Below are 18736 nucleotides of genomic sequence, written 5' to 3' on the forward strand. Positions count from 1 at the left end.
ACAGCTGTCCAATACTGCCTACTATGAAGAATTTAGAGAAGACCCCACACCACAATTTACCCAGGAACTTATGGATGTCATCAAATCCTTCCCCCAAACAACTCCAAGAGAAACTCTACAAACACATCCCCCACAAACTCACCCAGGGACCTTCGACATGCTCCCAACATACACAAGCCAGGGAATCCTGGCAGACCCATTGTATCTGGCCACGGCACTCTGACTGAAGGAATATCAGGACTCATAGAAACCATCCTCAAACTACTCACCACAGAAAGGGCCAACTACCTCCAGGACACAACCGACTTCCTCCTCAAACTCTGCAAAATTAACAGCATCCCTCAGAACACCATCCTCACCACCATGGATGTCACTTCCCAATACACCATTGTCCCTCACAATGACAGCATAGCTGCCTGCCTCAAATATTTGCAAGTCAGTGGACAACCCCCTAAAGCCCCTCTGACCTCACACTACTGGTGGTCACCTGCCACCTCACACTGGAGCCCAGATGCAGTATCATCGAACAACTACAACCCATATGCGACGGGGACCCCATTCTGAAAGAAAACTTTCCTGAACCCCTACTTCTGGCCTTTAAACAACCCCCAACCCCTCCAAGCTCATCATCAGAAACAAGCTCCCCACAGACAAGGACACCAATTCAAAGTGACACCAGACCCTGTCAGAACAACAGATGCAAAACCTGCAGACATTTCTCCAGTTCTACAACGATCAGCACCTCACACTGCATACTTTTCAAAATCCATGGGTCCTACACATGCTTATCACAACATGTGATATACCTCATCCAGTGCACTAAATCCCTCAATAAGAATTATGTGGGTGAAACCAGACAATCACTCTGCTCTCAAGTGAACTCACACGGGAAAATGATAAAAGACAAAAACTCCCTATTCCCTGTGGGTGAACACTTTTCACAAAGCGATCACTCTATATCTGACCTCTCAGGCCTCATCCTCAAAGAAAACCTGCACAACACTCTCAAAAGACAAGCCTGGGAGCTTAAATTCATTACTCTGCTAGACACTAAAAATCATGGACAGAACAGAGACACTAGATATATGGCCTATTACAACTATCTGTAACCCACCAACCCCCTCTTTTTCTCCTATGACTCTACCTTGAACGGTTTCTTACAATAGATGCTAACAACTTATGTTAAACAATCTGTTTCACCTTGCATTTTGCTGTGATGCGGGGAGTTCCTTCCCCAGACCAGAAGAAGAGCTCTGTGTGGCTCGAAAGCTTGTCTCTCTCACCAACAAAAGTCCAATAAAAAATATTACCTCATTGACCTCTAATGGTAGCCCAGCAAGTCAAGAAGGACTGGGAATTATGTATTGGCAAAGTCAGTTCAAACATTAGCCGAGGGTTCATTGTGTACTGAAGGCATAGGCAAAAATGGTACCTAGAAGTTACTGCAGTAACTGGCATGCTAGAAATACATGCACAGATTAAAAAAAGATTAGCGAATGTAAGGTAAATGAAACAGATTACTGCTGGTGGACTCAAACAACTACTTCTTACTGTTCAGTGATGACTCATAAGAATCTTCAAACTCCCTCTCTTCCCCCTATTTTCCATGCAAGGTACATTACACATTTGGAAAAAGAGAGTGAACATCTAATAAGCATCCAAAATATCTAATTAAAGAAAAAGATTCTAGGGATAAGAGCCTTGTATGATTTAAAGCCAACATGATATTACCTTCAAAAACTGTTGATTTCACTGAAGTCAGATGTGTTATTGCTAGTAAAAGAAAATCCAAAAGCCCAAACAAGCCTATCATTTCAACTAGTGATGGGCAAACTTCAGAGGAGTCAGAGAAGCCCCAAACATCTGGCTGCTCCTGTAACCCTAAAACCCCCACAATACCAACTGGCAAAGGTTTTCACTATTCTGTAACAGCAACTCCTATCAGGCCTGACAAACTCACTACACCTGACACTGCTTTCAGAGTATTTACCCAAGTGTCTTGTGAGGTATCAAACTAAAGCCAACACCACACTGCTTATAATATTACTATGAAATGTATATACTGACATTATACAAGGAATCTTCTTTGCTTGTGTATAAAAATTATGCTTTCAAGTCTGTAACAAGGCAGAGTGGATGAACAGGTCATCTGCCAGACAAAAGCATGTCTCTTCAGCTATCCCGGTCTCTGAGGTAAATTAAGCATGGTAAAGACGACACAAAGGAAGCCCCATTTCAATGTCGAGTCAACAGGAAAAACAGGTTAATGAGGGATGCAAACTCAACAGGTGAGCACCCCAGAGTATGAACCCCAGGCAGTTACCCTGACTCTGGGAACAAGGAGAACGGCCTTTGGGAAATATACGGAGAAGCAAAAGGACATGGTTATCCATTTCACTGAGCACACCCTTGGCAGAGGGGGATGGTTTGGGAAGGAATGGATCCTGGATTCAATGAAAACCAGTAAACTCTGCAGAGAGACTTTGAGGGTGAGAAACTACATTAGACAAGGGTTGTGGTCTACTAAGTCTTAGACTTGGTCTACACTAGCAAATTAGGTCTGTTAACTAAGTTGGTCAGGGATGTGAAAAATCCACACCCCTGATTAGTGCAATTAAGTCAACCTAAGACCCTGTGCAGTTATTCCATCGATCTAGCTACTGCCTCTCAGGGAGGTGGATTACCTACGCCCATGGGAGAGCCCTTCCTGTTGGCATAGGTAGTGTCTACACTGAAGTGCTGCAGCAGTGCAGCGGTGCTGGTGCAGAATTTTAAGGGTAGACAAGCCCGTAGTCTCCAGAATGAGTGTTACACTTCTGTTGTGTTTGTAACCATTTCTGTTTCCATTATTCTTACTCAATACTAACTTGAATCTGTGACTCTCTGTTCTTTGTTGTGTGGCAAGATGGCCGATGTTAGTATGGTGGGTCCTGCGCTTTTCTTGGCAGGGGGGCTAAGACGCCACCTCTTGCCCCTGCTCTTGGGCCACTGAGGTCCCCGCTAGTGGCCCAGGAAGGTGGTAGAGGAGGGAAGTGGGGGAGGGGTCTGGGTTTGCTCCTCACTCTGAGTCCCAGCCCCTCTCAACCCCCGCAGGTTCTTACCCTCTTCCCCTTTGGGTGGGGAACCTTTGGTCCTTAGATGCTGTGGGAGGGAGTCTCCCTCGCCTGCCAGGGCAGGGTCTCCCTGACTTTGGTTCTCTGGTTTTTCAAATCTTACAGCACACCTCCAAGCTCCAGTCCTCTCTCCTTCCTCCTCCTCCCGTGACTGCCTGAAGCAGGGGGTTTTATTAGGTTCCTGACAGGGCTTAATTGACTGCAGGTGCTCCACTTAACCTGTAGCAACCCTCCCTAGTCTACAGGGAACCACACCTTAATTAGCCTAGGGCTTATATATTTCCCCTCTACCACTGCTCCCTGGCCCTCCTGTAACACAGCTGATAAATATATTTGTTTTTACTATACATAGATTACAGTGCTGTGTTGACATAAAGTGTGAAACCTGAATCATAATCTTCCAGCTGTGTATCTCTCTTTGGGAGGCAGCTTACTTGGTAATTTCTGTGAGCGTCCAGTGACAGGGGCTGGATGCTGCAGGGGAATGCTCTTCATGAGAGGCGCAGGGATTTGGGTGCATCTAAGGCAGTCTGCAAAGCAAGATAGGCCTGACAGAGTCCTGAGGACAGTGTCTGAATGGTTTAAAGGCTGGTGCTGTACAAGAGGTGACACCCAGCTACCATAAGAAAAAGTCCCTCACGCTGGAGAAAGGAGGTAACAAGGTGACTCTCAATTCTGGGTGCCCTGAGAAAGGGTCACACCTTCTCAGTACCTATTTGGCCTGGAGATCTTGTGAGAACAGTCTCTTGTGTGAAATGTCATCCCAGCCAGAAGCAGGAAGTGAAGAGGTGCACGGAACGATAAAGAATAAAAATCCAACATTGTCAAAGCTCAGCAAAGATTTGTCTCAGGTGAGACATGAATGTTTGAACTGATACTTGTCTAATCCAAATCTCTTTGTCCAACCTTAATTTAAACGTGGAAAGTGCGAGCAATCAGCTCCACAAGCAAATCAGTGTCACACTTAGGGGCACAGCCTGAACTGAAGAACCTCAGTGCAATCGAGACTCAGTGCAACTACTGTAAATTCCTTTCCTGGCAAAGAGGGAAGAAGAGGTGGTGGCAAATACCTTCACCCAAGCACCCATGGCCACACCAGGATAAGGGGTTTTCTGTTCAGTCATTTGAGGAAGGCACAGGTGAAACCCCCAAACCAAAGTCCAGTGACTGGTATTCCACTCCCCACACCGCTCGCCTGGGTTTTCTTTCTCCTGAGCCCTGTTAGATAGGGGATCATTGGTCCACCCACACAACAATGTTGTGACAGCCCCACGTTACTTCCACATCCTTAGAAGCCAGAGGAAGAGCTACCTGGGGAGGATTAGTTCTAGCTACACTTAGAATCATGGGATTAGACATACTGTAAGAGGCCTCATTTTGCCGCCTGTGCAGGACTGTTCTCAGCAGAATATTGCTGAACACTGTGTCCAGACATGTTTTAAATGCCTCAACCCACAAGGCTTTTCTGCTTCCCTTGGGTGACAATTCCACAGCCTCGCACACCCAATTTCCAGAAACTTTCCTGATAATTCAGCCTCCATTTTCTATATCTAACCTCACACCATTAAAAGTTCCTCTTGTACCATTCAGAGTAACTCCTTTCCTGCCATGCTTATACTTGTACATGGCCACTTGCTGAAAGAAAATATTTCAATACATCTGAATACAGAGACAATGGAAACCTGGACATTACTAGTGTCCCAAGCAATGGCAGAAATGGAGAGAGCAAACACATAACAGGGCAGTGAGAGGAACAGAAAGACAAGCCTGATGGGCCCAGCTGAGTGTCTGGAGGAGGTGTAACAGCAACAAGGAGCCTCCATAAACTGCCCAAACCCAAAGCCGTTACATGAACACCTCTGCAGTGCTTGGCACACTGAAGTGGAGACTTTGCAGACACACTCTAATCTCAGACACAGAAATAAATGGGAAAAGTGTTTTACAGCTGAGATCCTTTTACCTCTGTCCTTGCCATTCTGCATCTTTTCCTCTTCTTCTTCACCTACTTCCTCTGCTTCAAAAACAAACAAATGTCAGACAAACACGCATGGAAACGAGTTGCTAGAAAGCGGTTTTCTATAGGAGGGAGCTCACTAAGAGCCACATTGGCTTGTGAGACTCACACTGGGAAGAGGGAAGGGGCTGTGCTGGAGTGGGAGCCCTCAGGAGTACTTCAGACCGACTAAGCTGGAATTCTTTCATGCTGTAGTGGCAGCTGCACCATCCATTCAATTGGCAGAGCGTATGCTCCTTCTACCGACCGGTTTAATGACTTCCATTTTCACATTCACCCCAGCAGGGGGCAGTGCCTGCACTTGCCTATAGGACTGTGTCTGGCCACGTGTAGCATGATATACAAAGACCATCGGTCCTCTTGTGCACCTGTGCAGCCACTGTTGAGCCGTCAAAGAGACTCAGAGTTATATAACCCAAACAACGGGACACTGGGGAATAGGTCAGACACAGAAAGAAAATGGAGACTTACCTGTTGGGTCACAGTTGTTCTTCGAGATGTGGGTGCAGATGTGTATTCTGCTCAGGTGTGTACTGCCTTGTGCACTGCGAGCTGGAGACTTTTTACCACTGCTTGAGACAGTGCATATGCCTTATACCTCCTCATGGCCCTTCCTGAGGCTACATTAAGGTGGTTCCACCCTAACCACGCTCAGTAGTGCTCCAACAAACTCGAGTCTCTGGGCAGGAATCAGTGCAGACTTTCCTCTGTTCAGGAGAAGATGAAGGTGATTGAACAGGTGGATGATATAGTCAATGGATGGCAATGGACCTGACTGTGAGAGAACCCCTGGACCAGCCAACCATCATGGTAAGGGAAGACATGTATCCCGTTCCTCCTAAGAGAAGGCCACCACACATTTGGTGATGACAGGCCAAAGGGGAGTACCATGTACTGATGATGACAAGTCTGAGGAATTTCCTGAGGCAGGGTAACACAGCTATACTGAAATATGTGTCTAAAAGAACAAGGGCAGCCAACCAACCATTGCCATCTAGAGAACGGAGGATTGAAGCTAGGGTAAGCAGGCGCAATCTCACTTGCTTGATGAACTTGTTGAGAGCCCAGGGATCCAGAACAGTCTCAGTTCCACTCTTGTGTTTGGAGATCAGGAAAAAGATTGGGGGAACTTACTCTGTGCCCCCAAGGTGAGGAGAGCTTGACCCTCCTGAAGGAGCACAGACTCATGAGATGGGTCCCTGAAAAGGGACAGAGAAGGAGGGTAGGGAGGAGGGGTGGAAATGAATGGGACTGAATATCCCAGACCCATAGTACTTAGGACCCACTTGTCTAAAGATATTTGTTCCTATGGGTTGAGGAAGTGGGATAATCTGTCCTCACACTTAGAAGGGATGTGTAGATCATTGTTGGTTGCTATGCTGTCCTCGAAAAACAAGTCCAAAGAGTTGTGTCCCTACAGGAAGTTGAGAGCATGGTGTGTTAGTGGTAATGTTAGATGACCTTCTTTTCTGAAGCCTCTCTCTACTCCAAGAAGCATAGTATCATCTGGGAGGACAGAAGAGCTGTCCATGAAAATAATCTGAATATTTCTGCAGGGGCTTGTACTAACGCTTCTTGGAGGCTGGAAGATAAACCCCCAGGGAGCGGAGAGTCACTCATGAATCTTTAAAAGAGAAACACCTCATCTGGCTTGTCAGGAAATACAAACTGTCCATCAAAAGACAGAATTTCAGTGGTTTGCTGGATATCTGGTGCTATCCCGGAATTAAATAACCAAGATGCCCTCCTCTTGATGATGGCAGTGGTCATTGCTCTGGAAGAATCACACATTATGTTGACAGTAGATTGTAGTGAGGTCTTTGCCACAAGCAAGCGCTTTGTCAAGAAAGCTTTGAACTTCTCTCTTGAGTTGTCTGGCAATTTGTCCATGAATTTAGACATCACCTTCCACTGAAAGAGCTTGCTGGTTGTTATTCTCTCCTGGAGTGAAGCAGTAGCACACATTTTCTACCTAATGCGTCCAGTCTTTCAGGTTCTTTTTCTTTTGGGGTAGAATTAAATCTTCCTTATGGTGTCCTCGCATTAATCACAATTAACGAGTTTGGGTTTTGGTGTGAAATAGACACACTCCAGCTTCTGGGAAGGGACATAATATTGCTTTTCTGTTTGCTTGGCTATTGGGGCTAGTGATGCTGACGTGTGCCACAAAGATTTAGCTGTTGATAAGAGGGCATATGTGAGGACCTGGGGACTAGAACCCAGGCCTGCAGAGGCACAACCAGTGGAGACTAGGGGCCGCAGGAAGTACTGCTCACGAGACCCAGAGTGACAGTCCTTGTGGCCCTCTGATTGGCCAAGAGCCCCAATTTAATCCCAGTGGTTGCCCCAGGAAGGTATCTAGCTAAGTACACAGACTTTGCCCTGCTGCAACACCAGACTTTGCCTTGACTCCTGATCTCTGGTCTCTGATGCCAGCCTGACTTCAACCCTGACTCCTGATTCTAGCCCAGTACTGCCTCTGGTCTCCAATGGCAGCCTGACTCTGACCCCAACTCCCGCCTCTCGGTTCTGACCCAGTACTGCCTCTGGTCTCTGACCCCGGCCTGAGTCTGACCCCGATTCCTGCTTCTCAGTTCTAACCCGGTACTGCTGCTGATCTCCGGTGTCTGACCCTAGATTGACTCTGACTCCGACTCCTGCCTCTCGGTTCTAACCCAGTACTGCTCCTGGTCTCTTGTCTCTGACCCCAGCCTGGCTCTGACCCCGACTCCTGGCTCTCGGTTCTAACCCAGTACTGCCCCTGGTCTCTGGTCTCTGACCCCAGCCTGACTCTGACCCCGACTCCTGCCTCTCGGTTCTAACCTGGTACTACCTCTGATCTCTCGTCTCTGACTCAGGTTATGGGACTTGGCCTTGTAATTCCTCCAACTATTCCTTGGAGACTCCTAACTCTGGAGGGCAGACCTCAGCTCAGCTGTGACTGCTACAGGCAAGACAACCTACGCCCTGGGTCCCTTACAGCACCATTGATAGAGGGGGCAACACCTCCCAGGGCTGAATCCTGGAGGATGTCTACCAATTTGTGAGTATTCTCTTGTACCAGCTCAGCTTAAATACCCAGAACTGCAGCCATTCTCCTGAGCAGTTCCTGGAAGAACTTGAAGTCCCCTGGAACTGGGGAAGCCAAAGTCAGGGCCGCCAGATTGTCCTGGGAGGGTGTTGGCAGTGCTGCTGGAGCCAAAGGTGTCGCCTGTGGTACGGGTTTGTTCTCAGGCGGAAGGTTAACCACAGAGAATAGCCTAGGAGGAAGAACGTCGTCCTGGACTTCCACAACAGGCTGGTCCATGGCTTAGGCCATTCCCCAGGTAAGGGGATCTTACATCCAACCTATGCAGAGAACTGGATCTGTGTGAATGAGAAGCACCCCCAGGCTGGGATTATCAGCCTGGGGTACAACAGGAAGGCCAGTACATTGTGGGCCAGGCAGGTCTGTCTCTGCTACGGAAATGCCTCTTCTCTCAGTACCAGTGCTTACTCCCTGGGTGTTTGGATGGTGTATGTGATTGCATTCGCTGATGTGGGGAACGAGAAGAGTTTCAGGACACTGACCTGGAGTGAGAAGAACTGTCTGAATAATCACTAGGTGTGGTGGATGCCCAACCAGTAGGGCCTCTGGAAAACCTGACTTGTCCACTGTACAACACAGAAAAGGTAACATCGATACTCTGGTTGGCATCATAGACAGTCTTGCATGGGGTCCGGTACAGAGGACGGATCCCCTATTGGTGCTGAGGGGTCAAGATTCAGACCCCACTCTGATGTAGCTACTGATACGGAGGACGCTGGTACCAAGGCTGGTTTTGTAGACAGTGCTGTGAGAGAACGGGTGGAGCCTGCCTCTTCATTGGTACTGGAGCTGAAGGCAATCTCTGCCCCAAAGCTGAAGACAATGAAGGGCCTGAGATAGCCTGGGGCACCGTCTCTTCACTGATATCCTGAGTTAGCAGGAATGCCAGGGCAGCTAGACAAAGCAAGTCTGAAGCTGCCAGGTAACCTTGTCAGGTCAATGGCACTGAGAGCGATGGTGCTGGAGTTTCTGTAGAGACCAGACTTGACAGCAGTCCCACGGATGGTTCTGGAGTCGCTGGCACAGCACTGGGATTCTTCCATCCTGATACTGGGCAGACACAGGTCTGTTCTGGGTACCAGTCTTGTTGACAGTGAGGTCCTGTCTCGATGAAGAGGAGAATAAATCCCTCCTCAGTTTCTGGCACTCCGGTCCATTTTATGAGTCCTCTTATGAGGGATCTGTGAAATAATGATGGACCTCTTTCCTGCCTCCATGACTGATCAAAGTCCCGGGGTCTGTCCCCAACACCCACAGAGGTAGAGGATACCAGTTAACTGAGTGGTTGGAACAGGGTCCTCGTGTCAAGGCAGGTCTCACAGCCTGTTCCAACAAAATGCTGCTTTAGATGAAGATCTCTTGCGGTCTGCATTCTTTTCTTAACAGAACAATAGATACTTCACTATTCCTTGATGTGGTTCTCACCAAGGCACAACAAGTTGCATATGTGGGGGTCACAGGTAGGGACAGGCAATGCCCAAAGCCTGGGGTACACTCCAGAACTATACAAACTAACTGTACCACTAAATACACAAATAAACTAACTAATCTAACAAACTATGGGTGCTAACTGCCAGAAACGATTTACACTATGAAATACTGAATCACCCGAGTGTGACTCAGCAGAGAAATCATGAGGAGATTCTAACATGGGGTGCTCCAACCGAAGCCGCAGGTGGTAAGAAGGAAATGAGAGGGTTTAGGGAAGTGCCACCTTCATATAGCCTCGAGAGGAGCCAGGAGGAGGCACAGAGCATGCGTGCCGCCCCGAGGGGTACTCCAGTGGCAAAAAGTCTCCAATTTGCAGTGCACAAGATGCCAGCACACTGGAGTGGAATACAGGTCTGCACCCACTCCAAGCAAGAAGATCTGCTCTGAAGGAAAATCTGAAACAGTTTTATGGAGATCCAGGAGGAAGAAAACTTGATGTTAATGACTAAAGTTCTCAAAGCCTAATCATGTGGGGTGCCGAGAGACCTCAACACTCACGAAAGTCACTGGGGTGGCAGAGCTGTAACTGAGAACAGATTCTGTTCCAAGAAATACACTTCTCATTAGGTCTCTCAGTGACAGAAAGGAAGTGCATGCTGATGGAGCAAGTAGAGTCACAGAGTTTAATCACAGAATTTAAAGCCAGAAGGGGCCATCAGATTACAGCCCACAGGAAACTAGACTATTGTGTGTCTCCAGGAGAGAAGAGAAGAGACCAAAGAGCCCCAAATGCCAGATACCCCTGCAATGGCAGGGAAATGATTGAGCTATAGCTAGATATTATTGACAAGAGACCTGCACCCACATGCTGCAGAGGAAAGAAAAAACCCCCAAAGTTACTGGCAATCTGGTCTGGGGGAAAATTCTTTTCTGACCCCACATATGGTGATCATTTAGATCCTGAGCATGTGAGCAAGAACCAGCCACACAAGCACCTAAGAGGAAGAATGCTCCGTGCCACCTCACCCCTGACCACCCCATCCTGTGTTCCAACTTTAGCCGTATTGCTTCAGAGAAAGACCAAAATCTTCCCTAGAATACATGGGGGGGATATCTCTTTCTGACCCCCTGCAGATGGCCAACTGAAGCCCTGAAGCATGAGGTTTTAGGAACATAGGACAAACTGGAATTGAGCAACAATGCTCACTTTATTTAACTCAGTTAAGATGAAGTGAATTTATGGGCCAGGCTAGTATTTATATTGAGGAGAATGTGGGCAGAAGGGCAAGTTCCTTCTCATTTGGGGGGGAGGGAATCATATCTCTGTATATAGCATTTCTAGTAACATTATGTAAACAGATAATAGTTATTACAGGAAGTGATATTTCCCTTGACCCATGTTTTAAAATATATAAATAGAGTTTTGAAAGAGAAAAAAACACCTGTAATAGAAAGCACAACTTGAAAAGCTTGAGTAGTGTAAATTGGTTCTGACCAAAGGGGATCTTTAATAGAGAAGTAAAAGAAACTGGCGTTTTTTTCATTGTTCTGACTATGGCCAATTGATAAATATCACTTTGAGAAATCAGAAGTGCTTCTACCAATGGCCTTTTCCATGGTGCCCGACAAGTGAAATATGTAATAGGATGATGGCAGAAATCACTGACTGAAATGAAACAATATTTTTAAAAATCACAAAGGTGAGCTGGGGCTCCAAGCAAGTTCCGAGTCTGGTGCTACACTTGTCTCTTGCTTCTCAAGCTAAGTGGGGCTGAGAAAGTTAGACAGCAGCCTGCTTAGTCCTTAGGATAAGGAGTATATGTTACCTTATGTTGCTTTTGAATGACCTATCTGGTCATCGCTCTAAGTGGTATCCAGTATTTCCTGGCCGGGGAAGATTGTGTCAACATGGAACTTTCCTAAGGGTAGGGAAAGGTGGACTGGGGGATAGTCAAACTTTTTGTGAGAAGCCCATGCTTTATACTCAAATCTGTCTACTGAATATCTGCAGAAGCAATTCTTCCTTTCCCTTTTTGCTCTCCTCAGGGCACTGTTTTTTGAATGCAGACGAAGATGCTATAGGGTAAATAGATGCTAGGTACTGTAGCTCATACCTGTGACTCACAAAAACATCCCAAACATTATGTCTGCAACTATAGCTGGCAGGGAATCCAGGCCTGGAGGAGAGTTATGTTCTCCTAGTTTAACTCCTGACTAAGATGTTAAATCCCATTGAATCTCATCAGCTGAATATAATTCACGCTTTTCCTAACTTACACAAGTGAAATTATTTCAGATATTTTCAAGGGATCTGTCTTCTTTAGTATCTGCATATAACCAAATACAAGATAGTAATTAATTTTATCTTCAGTCCCCCATGCATTATAAATGCCTTACATAACAAGACTGAAATAACTATCAACAGCACAAACCTTGCTGTGTTTGTATTTGTCAAACGCTGTACAGATTTCAAAAGAGGCCTGGAGATCAGAAGTCCTGTATCCCTGACACAAGTCACTGTGGGCCAGGGCCTGATCTCAGATACATTAGTGTAAATCTGCAGTACTATGAAAAGCAAGAAATAAATTACTGCAGACATCTGTCTTTGGCTGAGAGTTTATTCACCATGTTTCAGTCTGAGGGGTGATTTACTGAAGAAACACAAGGTCCCTTAAGAGAAGGTTACTCACCTTGTGCAGTAACTGAGGTTCTTCGAGATGTGTGTCCCTGTGGGTGCTCCACTTCAGGTGATTGTGCGCCCCTGCACCTCTAGTCGGAGAATTTCAACAGCACTACCTGGTTGTGCTGCACATGCTCTCTCCCTGTCTCACGCCTGTAGCAACGATTAACTAGGGCTTTGCGGCTAACCCCCCGTCAGCTCCTTCTCTACCACAGAGGACCTTACTAGAACTCCAAAGTACAGTGGAGGAGGGTGGGTAGTGGAGCAGCCACAAACGGCGCACATCTCAAAGAACCTCAGTTACTGCGCAATATGAGTAACCTTCTTCTTCTTCAAGTGATGTCCCTGTGGGTGCTCCACTTCAAGTGGCTGTAGAACCGTGCCCCTCAGTGGAAAGGAGGAGCTTCAGAGTTGGGTCTGTGATCGGTGATAAGACCGTGTGTCCTAATAAAGCGTCGGATGTTGAGTCCTGCTCAATCGCGTAGTGTTGAAGGAATGTTACAGTAGAGCCTCACAGTTACAAACACCTTGGGAATGGAGGTTGTTCATAACGCTGAACAAAATGTTATGGTGGTTCTTTAAAAAGTTTGCCGCTGAACATTGCCTTCATACAGCTTTGAAACTTTACTATGCAGAAGAAAAATGCTGCTTTCCCTTTATATTTTTAGTGGTTTACATGTAACACAGTACTACACTGTAGTTGCATTTTTTTGAGGTCTCTGCTGCTGCCTGATTGTGTACTTCCTGTTCCAAATGAGGTGTGTGGTTGACTGGTCAGTTCGTAACTCCGGTGTTTGTAACTCTGAGGTTCTATTGTATGGGCTTATGCCCAAGTGGATGCTTTACATATGTCTGTAACAGGTACATTATTAAGGAAGGCTACCAATGTGGACAGCAAACTGGTAGAATGTGTTCTAACCCTCAGTGGGTGTTGTAGTTCATGTTGGCGGTAGCAGAGATAAATGCACTGTGAAATCCATCTGGAGAGTCTCTGCTTAGATATAGCGTCTCCTTTAGATCTCTCCGTAGTAGAAAGAAACAGCTTTGGTGCCTTTCTAAATGGTTTTGTCCATTCGAGATAAAAGCCTTGTGCCCTTCTGACATCCAGAGTATGGAATGCCACTTCTGAGGTTTAGGGAAGAATGCAGGAAGATGGATAGGTTGGTTTAGGTGGAACAAAGAGGGTAGTTTAGGTAGAAACTTGGGATGTGGTCTCAGAATGACCTTGTTCTTGAAAAAGATTGTGTAAGGGGGGTATGCCAGAAGGGCGACAAGGAAGGCTATTTTCATTGAAAGGTGTATTAGAGAACATGTAACAAAGGGTTTGAACAGAGGTCCAGTAAGGGAATGAAGTACTAGATTAAGATCCCATGGAGGCACTGGGACTCTGAGTTCGGGATAGAGTTTCCAGACATCTTGTAGGAAACATTTTGTAATTGGATGGGCAAAGACTGAGAACCCATCCACTTTATGGTGAAAGGTTGTGATCGCTGCAAGGTGTACTCTGAGTGAGCTCGTTGAAAGAGCTGATATTTTTTAGCTGAAATATATAGTCTAGGGATAGCGGTAGAACGGAGGTGGTGGCTCTGATTCGTTTGTTCTTGTGGGGGTAGGTCAAATGTGTAGTCAATCATCTGCTGTTTAGCAAGATATCCTTCACCGCTTCTGAGCAAGGAAGCCATGCTCTCAGGTGGGAGTATCTTCAGGTTCAAGTGGAAGATCTGGCCTGCATCTTGTGACAGGAGGTGTGGAAGAAGTGGGAGGACAAGTGGGAGGACATAGAACATTCTGACCTCTGCTGTAGGTATGGAAACCAAGTTTGTCTTGGCCTTTTGGGGGCTATCAGGATGACCCTGCATTGGTTGGTCTTGATCTTTTGTATGACCCTGGACAACAACGGGGTAGGAGGGAAAGTGTAAAGAAGAGGTGCATCCCATCTGAGGAGGAAGGTGTCGCCTCTGGATCCCGGTCCCAAGCCTGCTCTGGAGCAAAATGTTGGACATTTGCTGTTCTGACTCGTGGCAAATAGATCTATTGTGGGGAATCCCCATTGTTGGAATATGTCCTGTGTCACCAAGGTTTACTCCCCACTCGTGATCGTGGGAAAACTTTCTGCTTAACATGTCTGCCGTGGCATTCTGATATCCTGGTAGGTAGGTGGCCAATAAGATGATGTTGTGTTGGATGCATCTGGTTCCACAGTCTTCAGTCCTAGGTGCAAAGGGAGTGTGACCTTGCTCCTCTCTGTTTGTTTGTATGGAACATGCAAACAATGTTGTCCATCAGGATCTGTACAGTTTTGTTTTTGATCACGGTCAGGAAGTGTGCACATGCACTGCAAACTGCTCGCAGTTCCCAGAATGTTTATGTGCAGTGCTGTTTCCGAAGGAGACCACCTGCCCTGTACTGTTAGGTTGTTTAAAATGGGAGCCCCAGCCCGCTAGGGAGGCATCTGTTGTAATTACCATTGTGGGGGAATCTGCAGAAACAGGACTCCTGCACACACACTGTGCGAATGGGTCCACCACTGTAGCAAGTCCTTGACCTTTGGTGGCATGTGGAGAGGCTTGCTCAAACTGTGTTTGTGTGGAATCTACACTGCCCTGTGCCACCCTTGCAGGCAATGCGCATGCAATCTGACAAGTTTTGCAATATAGGTGGTTGCCGCTATGTGGCCTAATAGTTGGAGGCAAGTCTTGGCAGATGTTTGTGGCTGCTCACTGTAGTGTTGATCAGTGTGGGGAATCTGTGTAGTGGTAGTGAGGCGTTTGTCTCCAATGAGTTTAGGCTAGCCCCAATGAATTCTAGTTCTTGCACTGGTGTCACTGTAGATTTTTGAATGTTTATTTGGAGGCTGAGTTTTGTAAAGAGTAACACTGTCTTTTGTGTGGCTTCGATGGCTTCTTCCCAAGTGGGGCCTTGAGTAGACAGTCATCTAAATATGGGTATATCATGACCCTTTGTTTGTGTAGGTGGGCTGCGGCTACTGCTAGAACTTTGGAAAAAACTTGGGGAGCCATGGAGAGGCCAAAGGGCAGTACCATGTACTGATAATGATCTTGTCCCAAAACAAACTGGAGAAACTGCCTGTGTGATAGATGTATGGTGATGTGAAAGTATGCACAGAATCACAGAACTGGAAGGGACCTCGAGAGGTCACCTAGTCCAGTCCCCTGCACTCATGGCAGGACTAAGTATTATCTAGGCCACCCCTGACAGGTGTTTGTCTAACCTGCTCTTAAACATCGCCAATGATGGAGATTCCCACAACCTCCCTAGACAATTTATTCCAGTGCTTAACCACCCTGACAGATAGGAAGTTTTTCCTAATATCCAACCTAAACCTCCCTTGCTGCAATTTAAGCCCATTGCTTCTTGTCCTATTCTTAGAGATTAAGAACAACAAATTTTCTCCCTCCTCCTTGTAATAACCTTTTATGCACTTGAAAACTGCTATCCCCCCTCAGTCTTCTCTTCTCCAGATTAAACAAACCCAATTTTTTCAATTTTCCCTCACAGGTCATGTTTTCTAGACCTTTAATCATTTTTGTTGTTCTTCTCTGGACTTTCTCCAATTTGTCCACATATTTCCTTAAATGTGGCGCCCAGAACCGGACACAATACTCCAGTTGAGGCCTAATCAGTGAGGAGTACAGCTGAAGAATTACTTCTCATGTCTTACTTACAAGACTCCTGCTAAAACATCCCAGAATGATGTTTGCTTTTTCTGCAACAGTGTTACACTGTTGACTCATATTTAGCTTATGGTCCACTATGATCCCGAGATCCCTTTCCGCAGTATTCCTTCCTAAGCAGTAATTTCCCATTTTGTATGTGTGCAACTGATTGTTCCTTCCTAAATGGAGTACTTTGCATTTGTCCTTATTGAATTTCATTCTATTTACTTCTGACCATTTCTCCAGTTTGTCCAGATCATTTTGAATTTTCATCCTATCCTCCAAAGCACTTGCAACCCCTCCTAGCTTGGTATTGTCCGCAAACTTTAGAAGTGTACTCTCTATACCATTATCTAAATCACTGAGGAAGATATTGAACAGAACCGGACCCAAAACTGATCCCTTTGGACCCCCACTCATTATGCCCTTCCAGCATGACTGTGAACCACTGATAACTACTCTCTGGGAACAGTTTTCCAACCAGCTTTGCACCCACCTTATAGTAGCTCCATCTAGGTTGCATTTCCTAGTTTGTTTTTGAGAACGTCATGTGAGATAGTATCAAAAGCCTTTCTAAAGTCAAGATATACCACGTCTACCACTTTCTCCCATCCACAAGGCTTGTTACCCTGTCAAAGAAAGCTATCAGTTTGGTTTGACATGATTTGTTCTTGACTAATCCATGCTGACTGCTACTTATCATCTTATTATCCTCTAGATGTTTGCAAATCGATGGCTCAATTATTTGCTCCATTATCTTTCTGGGTACATCTTGCAGGTCGAAGGCAAAAAAACAGTGCTGAAATTATTGTTGCTAAAGTGACCATCCTGAACCATTATTCTGACAAACTTGTTAAGGTTTCTCAGGTGGAGAATGGGCCTCCAACCCCCAGTCTTCTTCTGGGTTAAAAAATAATGAGAATAAAACCCCTTCCCTCTTTGTTGTACCAGTAGTGGTTCTACCAGACCCAATTGCAGGAGATGGTCTACTTCCTGTCTCAGAAGGTGCTCATGAGAGGAGTCCCTCCAGAGGGATAGGGAGAGAGGGTGGGTAAGGGGAATGGAGGTGAACTGGATGGAATAGCCAGTGTTGATAATTTCCAGTACCCACTTGTCTGAAATAATAATTCACTCTGCTAGGTAGAATGGTGTTAAACATTTTGTAAATGGATGGTTCATGGAAAGTGGTTTCAGCAACTGGAACTGGGGGAGGTCTGTTGAGCCCTCAACCAAACCTTCAAATTTGATGCCAGTTGTTGCAACATGGAAGGTTGAGATGGGGTTGGACTATGTCTTGTGGGTCTTTGTCTCTGCCTCTGGGTTGTGTGTAGGTGTGCCAGTCTTGAACGTTGTTCTGAGTAATATCTGCCTTGTTTCCATTTTTGTGCAGGTGTACAGAATCATAGAATCATAGGATCGGAAGGGACCTCGAGAAGTCTTCTAGTCTAGTCCCCTGCACTCATGGTCGGACTAAGTATTATCTAGATACCTAAAGATCGAAGAGTTGTGCTAGAGTCCTTCAATGTATGGAGGGACTCATCAGTCTTACCCGCAAACTATTTTGGACCTTCAAAGGGGAGTTCCCCTCAGTGGATTGTACCTCCCTTGGGAATCCAGACAGATGGAACCAAGAGGCCCACTGCATCACTATGGTGGTTGCAATGGATCTCGCCGCTGTGAGTGCCGAGTCTAATGATACCTGGAGAGCTGTTTGTGCCAGGAGGTGGCCTTCAGCGATGACTGACCTAATTTGCTCCTTCTTGTCTTCTGGTATAAAGTCAATAAATTCAGACAGTTTCGAATAATTGGTGTGGTTGTATTTTGCCAACAAGGTCTCATAGTTGGCGATTATAGGCAACTGATGACTGGGAAGAGTTTGTGGTCCTGAGTCTGAGTCTGGGCTGAGAGATTTCTCCATAAGAATAAGTTTGAATTTAAGGTCCCTCACTTTCTTGGCATGGGCCTTAAGGTTGTGGCAATGGAAGTACTTCTAGGGTATGTGCGTTTCCCCCAAGCAGAGGACACACTGGGAATGTCCGTCCGAAACGGTGACTGCCTCTCGGCAGGAGAGGCCACATTTAAAACCCAGGGACCTGGGCAGTCGCAGGTGGAGTTATCCCAGAAAGGGATGAACGAAACATAACATAAAATAATATGTTTTTATTTATATTTTTAAATGAGAAGGAAGAAAAGGGGTAGAGTAGTTAGTTATAACTTGTTTCCTATCTTCTACTATACAGTTAATCCTAAATCCAGATCTGAGGTAAGTCGTGTAGAGGCACTGCTGGAGCCCCGACTTGGACCAAGAGTGGATGAGAAGGAACTGAGGGGGGTGTTGGCCGCACAGTGCTAGTTTAACTGCCGCTAGAGGCGCGAGACGGGGAGCGCGCACGTGGGGCCCAACTGGACACTGCTCTCGAAATTCTCCGACTAGAGGTGCAGTCACCTGATGTGAAGCACCTACAGGGACATCACTCAAAGAAGAACTATAACAGCACTAGTGATTGCTGCTGTAATACATGCAGAACTTTATTAACTCCACAGCTGCCTCTGCAGCCGAGACACAAGGTTTGGACTGGTGAGTGTACTGTTCAGCAGCAACCAGGGCATCTGTTAGGAAAATATAAAATCTGTGTTTAGATGTGAATGCAGATATTCCTAAAAGCACAAGGCCCTTTAACAAATAGCTGAAATGCTGAACAATGAAGTTCTTTACAAGCAAAGCCCTGAGAA

At 46.2% G+C, this 18736-nt stretch overlaps 1 protein-coding gene across 17 annotated transcripts in view; it reads right to left on the minus strand.

Moving 5' to 3' along the window:
• DTNB (dystrobrevin beta) overlaps positions 1-18736 on the minus strand; it is a 388582-nt gene that overhangs the window by 13116 nt on the left and 356730 nt on the right. For 15 of the 17 annotated variants that reach the window (XR_012157855.2, XR_013635525.1, XR_012157851.2 and 12 more), the window contains 2 exons: positions 5599-18613; positions 5074-5127 (listed from right to left, as the gene is read on the minus strand). Coding sequence is in view for 1 of the 17 variants with exons in the window: in XM_073335462.2 (XP_073191563.1) it covers positions 5074-5127 (54 nt within the window). In the remaining 16 variants the exon portion in view is untranslated. Of the gene's footprint in view, positions 1-5073; positions 5128-5598; positions 18614-18736 lie in introns of those variants that run through there. The other 2 variants (XM_073335462.2, XR_012157863.2) reach the window with 2 other exon arrangements.

The sequence above is a fragment of the Lepidochelys kempii genome, chromosome 3, assembly GCF_965140285.1.
Source record: "Lepidochelys kempii isolate rLepKem1 chromosome 3, rLepKem1.hap1, whole genome shotgun sequence".
Taxonomy (NCBI): Eukaryota; Metazoa; Chordata; order Testudines; family Cheloniidae; genus Lepidochelys; species Lepidochelys kempii.